This window comes from Cebus imitator, unplaced genomic scaffold (genome assembly GCF_001604975.1).
Source record: "Cebus imitator isolate Cc_AM_T3 unplaced genomic scaffold, Cebus_imitator-1.0 Scaffold170, whole genome shotgun sequence".
NCBI classification, from domain to species: domain Eukaryota; kingdom Metazoa; phylum Chordata; class Mammalia; order Primates; family Cebidae; genus Cebus; species Cebus imitator.
In genome coordinates, this window is record NW_016107485.1 from 257,931 (window position 1) to 264,956 (window position 7,026).

Here is a 7,026-nt window from a genome sequence, read left to right on the forward strand (position 1 = left end):
TGAGATGGAGTGTTGCCCTGTTGCCCAGGCTGGAATGCAGTGGCACGATCTCGGCTCACTGCAACCTCCTCCTCCTGGGTTCAAGCAATTCTCCTGCCTCAGCCTCCTGAGTAGCTGAGATTACAGGCACCTGCCACCATGTCCAGCTAATTTTTGTATTTTTAGCAGAGGCAGGGTTTCACCATGTTGGTCAGGCTGGTCTCCCAAAGTGCTGGGATTACAGGTGTGAGCCACCGTGCCCAGCCAACATTTTTTTAATGAAACACTACAACCACCATAAACTAAGAAAGTTTGGGCCCAGGATATCAACATCCATAGAGTACCTAGATGATTCCTGTTAACTATCATTCACATGGATACAATTTTACCTCTTATTCCCAATGAGCATGATAACCATGTTGGAACTAGAGTGCTGCCGGGCATCCTCTAACCATGAGGTCAGGTGGTTGAAGGTTTCACGCCTACAGCAGAAAAATTTAGAATGTGGGTCAGACACACATTTCAAAAGGCCAAAACAACTCCAAGTATATAGGAAAAGAGGAGAAGCCATATGTGTAAAGAAAAATATTAGAGAGGCCATTCCTAGTCAACATCCTTGACAGAATCAGTAGATAGAGAAAGAAAAAACTTTAGAGAATGTAGGGAAGAATCTCCCTCCCATGCACCAGGTCTGGCTCACCTTGTAATGTCGTACACCAGCAGTGCTCCAGCTGCTCCCCTGTAGTAGGAACGGGTGATAGAACGGAAGGATTCTTGCCCAGCCTTTCCCACCAACATGGCAACAAAAAATCCCAACAAAACTAGGTTATTTCTGCAGAACTGACTTGATCACATGCCACCCTAATACAAAGGACTTAACTAAAAAAGGAACTTCTATTAAGAGAATTAGAGAAAGAAAACACGCCTGCCCAAGAAGAAGCCCAGGTGGAAAATCAGTATTTTTCTATGGGAATGCATTGATATTTTGGGCAAGTCACTTACTCTTCCTGAGAGACTGTCCATCAGATTACTGGATGTTTAGCATCCCTGGATCTCCATCACTAAATACCCGTGGCACCCCACAGTCAGCATGATAAAGATATTTGCATATGTTTTCCAGTATCCTCATGAAAGAACAACTGGAAATAGGACTGGGAACTGAGTGTATGTCATTTTTTCAATCCCAAATATGATGTTGAACACATCATATTTGGTCTAATAAAAGTTTCATTCCAATGAATCAGTGTAAAAATTAGATTAAAAGCACTTAAACTGAGTATCTTCTAACTGACCTTTAGTGTTCCACTGATAATGCAAGACTACCTAAATGTCTCTTTCTGGGCTCCTGTCATAGGAAACAGGAATAAGGAACAGAGAAAGAAGCCCAGGGCCCAGAACAGAGCTTTCCTAGCAAAATCCAAACGTTCATACTCTAATCTCATTTCCAGTTGGACAAAGATATTAAGTTCTATTTAAAACTGAGTTATTTGTGACCCCATAATACTGGGTACCTTTGCTTTCTTGATGGAATAGTTCTTTTATTTTCCTTTAGGGAAAACAAAAACATCTTTTAAATAATGTGAATACCCTTTACATTGACTCTATCCTATTAAGAAAGTTTTCACATTCTTGAAATAATTCATCCTTATATCCCTACATAAAAGGAGGTAAGACTCTGATTTATATTTTACAAGTGGGAGAATGATGATTGAGGACATGGGAAGATGAACAGCTTTCTCATAGTATAATACCACTAATAGTGGTAATACTAATTATAACACTGCAATAGTACTATAAATTGTTTTTTGGCATATACAATGTGTTAAGAAATATAAGAGATGATTTTTCATTCACTTCTCTTAGCAACCCTAGGGCAGATATTATTATTCCTCCCCTTTTTTGTTTTTTTTGTTTTTTAATTTTTTTTTTTTGAGATGGGGTCTAGCACTATTGCCTAGGCTGGAGTGTAGTGGTGCAATCTTGGCTCACTGCAACCTCTGCCTCCCAGGTTCAAGCAATTCTCCTTGCCTCAGCCTCCCAAGAAGCTGAGATTATAAGTGCCCACCACCATGCCTGGCTAATTTTTAGTAGAGATGGGGTTTCACTATGTTGGCCAGGCTGGTCTCAAACTCCTGGACCTTGTGATCCACCTGCCTTGGCCTCCCAAAGTGCTGGAATTACAGGTGAACCACCATGCCCAAACTATTATTCCCTTTTAAAAATGGGAATAATGAATCTCACACAAGTTTAATAAGTGTTCCAAAATCATAAAGCTTATTAAGTGCTAGAGCCATAATTTAAACTTAGGATCCTTAGTGCTTCCTAGGACAAAAGCTTGTCCTCTTAGTCACTATATCACATAACCTAAATTGAGGTTTGTAGGTGAGAAGAGAATTTCAGTATACAAACTATAAAGTTACTTTTTCAACAACAGAAGAATTTCTTTCTACAAAAATCATAGAAACATTTCAGTGAGTTGCACAGCTGTTAGAGGATCAGAATCCAAAAACAAAAAATAATTCTAAAGTCCTTTGTCATAATACCAATAACATTTTAAGATTAAAAATACTTAAAGTTTTATATTACTCCCTAATGTCTTACATTTGGCCTTGTTTTCCTTTTAGCGCTTACTTTTTCTCCTCTCCTGCTATGGTTAAAAGCCTCCCTCTACTTCCCTCACAGCCTACCAAGAACTAAAAGGAAAAGTTTGAGGGAGGCCCACATGATGGTTCAATCACAAAGCAGCATTTAACTTTAGCAGCTGAAAATGCTATCAGTGGTTCATGAGAAAACCTTTTAAAATCAGATCACTCTACTTCATCTCAATCCAGTTCATGAACCAAAGTTTGTGAACTAGTAAGCTAGAAAGAGTGAGCAGTTCGACTTGGGCTTCTCTGCATCAGTCTCAGGTATCCTTGTCCATCCCCAGTAAAATAATCTGAAGCAGCAGGCTGGGCACTGTGGCTCATGCCTACAATCCCAGCACTCTGGGAGGCCGAGGTGGGCAGATCACTTGAGTCCAGGAGTTCAAGACCAGCCTAGGCAACATCGTGAAACCTTGTCTCTACAAAAAATACAAAAAATTAGCTACGTGTGATTGGTGCACACCTATAGTCCCAGTCACTTGAGGGGGCTGAGGTGGGAGGATGGCTTGAGCTGGGGAGGTTGAGGGTGCAGAGAGTGGAGATCGTGCCACCGCACTCCAGCTTGGGTGGAGAGCGAGACCCTATCTAAAAAAAAAAAAAAAAAAATGCAGCAGCAAAGAACAAAGATAAAGGGTTGATGAGAGAATTAATAGCTTTCTAATCTCTCCCAAGTGGAAGCATCATACTATACTGTTTAAGATATACAGTTTGGGCCGGGCGCGGTGGCTCACGCCTATAATCCTAGCACTTTGGGAGGCCGAGGCGGGTGGATCACGAGGTCAAGAGATCGAGACCATCCTGGTCAACAAGGTGAAACCTCGTCTCTACTGAAAATACAAAAATTAGCTGGGCATGATGGTGCGTGCCTGTAATCCCAGCTACTCGGGAGGCTGAGGCAGGAGAATTGCTTGAACCCAGGAGGCGGAGGTTGCGGTGAGCCAAGATTGTGCCATTGCACTCCAGTCTGGGCAACAGCAGTGAAACTCCGTCTCAAAAAAAAAAAAAAAAAAAAAAAGGTATACAGTTTGAAATATCAACTCCTAGAAAGTCAGATACACTATTTTCCTAATGCATTCCTTCCAATGAAGGGTTGTTCAGGGGGAAAAAAATTTTTTTAATGCATTCCAAAGTAAAATTAATTTGATATTATTTGATCAGTATTTTATATTAATTACAGTACAATATCTACCACTTCTTTAGCATTATTTAGGAATATGTACACACACACACACACACACACATATAAAATATTTTTTTAAATATCCTCCTCTAAATCCATATAAATGCCAGAACAAAGACAACAAAAACCTTTGGACAACCTGATCTCTTTAAAATACCTGTAATGGTAATCCTCCCTAAACATTTTCATATAGGATGGTTTTGGAATTAAGTGAGAGAATGGGTCAATAAGGTGGGAAGCTAAGATGGGTAAACAACGGGCAGGAGATCAGGGTTGACAAGGGAGACATGATCAAGCTTACCCAAAAGGTGGCAGACTAGATGGACATAATGTTATAGGTATAAATCTTTTAAAATTTTCAAAATAAATAGAAAACCACAGTATTCTAAAACTGGTTCCTTTTTATGATTTAGCAAATATTAATCTCAAAACAATTTTAAGAGGAAAGAGAAAAGAACTAGGCCAGTTGGATGACCATGTAGTACTTAAGGATTCTGTCCAAAGTAGTGGCTCTCAACTTTCTTTTATTGTTTTTCTTTTCATGCTGTCTCTCAGCAGAATCAAGCTCTCAACTTTCTAACTTTCATTTGCCATCCATGTCTCATATGAGCAAGAGAAAGAAAGAAAAAAACCCATTGCCATGACCATACTACTAAATGGCACTTACTGGTTTTTTTCCTGGCATCAAAACATTCCACTTTGGCCAGGTGCCAAGGCTCACTCCTGTAATCCCAACACTGGGAGGCTAAGGAGGGTGGATCGCTTGAGTCCAGGAGTTCAAGACCAGCCTGGAAAACATGCTGAAACCCCCATCTCTACAAAAATTCCCCAGCTGGGGTGGGGAGAGTGGGGAATGTATCTATAGATATAGCTAGCTAGCCAGATGGACAGACAGACAGACTTAACCTTCAACTACTTTTAAGACAAATACTTGGGTGTGGTGAGGAGGGTTGGGGAGAGAAGAAAGAGGGGAAAGAGAGAAAATGAAAAAATAATTTTTGCAGTGATGGTAGATATAATGGCTTTAACTCTCAGTTCAGAGAAGAAACAGAATCACATAGTAAGAAGCAGGCAAAAAAATTAAGAGATTTTAGTTGAATATTACAAACTATTTGCTAGCTCCCTTTAACTAGAATGGAGACTATGGTATTATTTTACTTAGGGGGGAAAAAGGTACAAATCAAGTGATGTAATACACATGAAAGCAATTTATCTGGATAGGGCAAAATTACACTAAGCCAAGCTAAATTTTGGCATTACCACATGTATCAAATTTGAAAATATGTACAAGCTTTTGACAGAATTTCCATTTCTGGGAAGATATTCCATAAACATTCTCAAACATTTGCATAAAGATTTTAGGAAATAAGAATGTTCAGGCCAGGCTCAGTGGCTTACACCTGTAATCCCAGCACTTTGAGAGGCCGAGGTGGGTGGATCACCTGAGGTCAGGAGTTTGATACTAGCCTGGCTAACGTGTCAAAACCCCGTCTCTAATAAAAATAAAAAAGAAATTAGGCAGGTGTGGTGGTGGGCACCTGTAATCCCAGCTACTTGGGAAACTAAGGCTGGAGAATCACTTGAACCCAGGAGGTAGAGGTTGCAGTGAGCCAAGATCATGCCATGGTATTCCAGCCTGGGGGACAAAAGGAAAACTTTGTCTTAAAAAAAAAAGGACATTCAATGAAATTTTACAGCTGGGCACGGTGGCTCATGCCTGTAATCCCAGCACTTTGGGAGGCCGAGGCACTCGGATCACAAGGTCTAGAGATTGAGACCACCCTGGCCAACATGGTGAAACCCCATTCCTACTAAAGATACAAAAATTAGCTGGGCGTGATGGTACATGCCTGTAATCCCAGCTACTTGGTAGGCTGAGGCAGGAGAATCGTTTGAACCCGGGAGGCGGAGGTTGCCGTGAGCCTAGATCGTGCCACTGTACTCCAACCTGAGGGCAGAGCAAGACTCCATCTCAAAAAAATAAAAGTAAAAATAAAAACTTTACAATAATGAAAAATTGGAAAATAACCCATATTTCCATCAATGGGAGGATGGTTAAGTAAATTATGCCACTGACATTCCATGACTATGCAGTGGTTAAAAGGAATGAAGTAGATCGATGTGTATTGACATGGCAAGGTCTCCACAACATAGAGATTGTTTAATATACACTCTAAGTCATACAACTAGGTCTACTCTGTCACAATTCTATACACGTAAACACTAATAAAAACAATTACCATATATTTCATTGTGTTTATATTTATGTATCTAAATGCATAGAAAAAGTCTGAAAGTATATACATGTAATCATCAGTAATGATTCCCCTGCGAAAGTAGCAACCAAGATGGGGAGGGAGAAAGGGTTTACATATAAAAAGGGGACATTTACTTTCTATTCTATATACTTATATTGTTTGATTTTATTTTTACTAGAATAAATTAATATATTACTTGGATAGTTTACAACACAAGGATACAGCATTCAGAATTTGTAACTGTTACAGAATCAAAAGCTTCTCTTTGATTTTATCTTTCCCCTTCTTCATCCCCACCATTAGTCCCATCCTTAACAGCCCTTTCCTTTGCATCAGCTTTTCTTGTTATACTTGGATGTTGGTCAGAGACTAAATTATTTTGTACTCTCACCGTATCCCAGATTTGCAGTTTGATTTGTTTTCCATCAATGTTGACCATACGAGCTCCAAACTCCACACCTGTCAGTAAAGACAGAGAGAAAGAATGTGATTCTCATGAACAGCAGTCATGTGGAGTGGGAGGTTCCTGCTTTCCCTCTATGTGTTATAACCCATCATTTGTCTGAACTCAGTGCCCAATCCCATTATTGCTGCCTATTTGCTCCAATTAATTTTGTGTTTCTTAAGGTTCTTCATTTCCCTTCTAGAACTTAAAAAATTGTGCTCTAATGGCCTCAGGAATATCCCAAAAAGCACATATGGGAAAATAAAATGAATTAAGATGTCAAATTTTAAAAGGTGAATAATTTTTTAGCAATGTTAGTTAATGCTTAAATTTGATTAGGTAACATTTAGTTTTTTAGCTTTTCCAAAGAACTCCTAAAAATTCTGGAAATATTTCCTGACAATTTCTCAGTCACTCTCTGGTCTCTGTTTAAAACAATATTTATTTTTTTGCAATTCCAGGTTTTTTTTAAGAAAGCCTAAGAAATAGGTTTTCAAAAACAATACTTTTTTTTTTTTT

At 39.2% G+C, this 7,026-nt stretch overlaps 1 protein-coding gene across 1 annotated transcript in view; it reads right to left on the reverse strand.

Moving 5' to 3' along the window:
• Nucleotides 1-7,026, reverse strand: part of RAB2B (RAB2B, member RAS oncogene family) — an 18,611-nt gene that overhangs the window by 9,280 nt on the left and 2,305 nt on the right. Inside the window, exons 3-5 of the mRNA XM_017544493.2 lie at nt 6,454-6,521; nt 680-762; nt 369-461 (exon numbers count right to left, since the gene is read on the reverse strand). Coding sequence (XP_017399982.2) covers nt 369-461; nt 680-762; nt 6,454-6,521 — 244 coding nt within the window. The remainder of the gene's footprint in view (nt 1-368; nt 462-679; nt 763-6,453; nt 6,522-7,026) is intronic.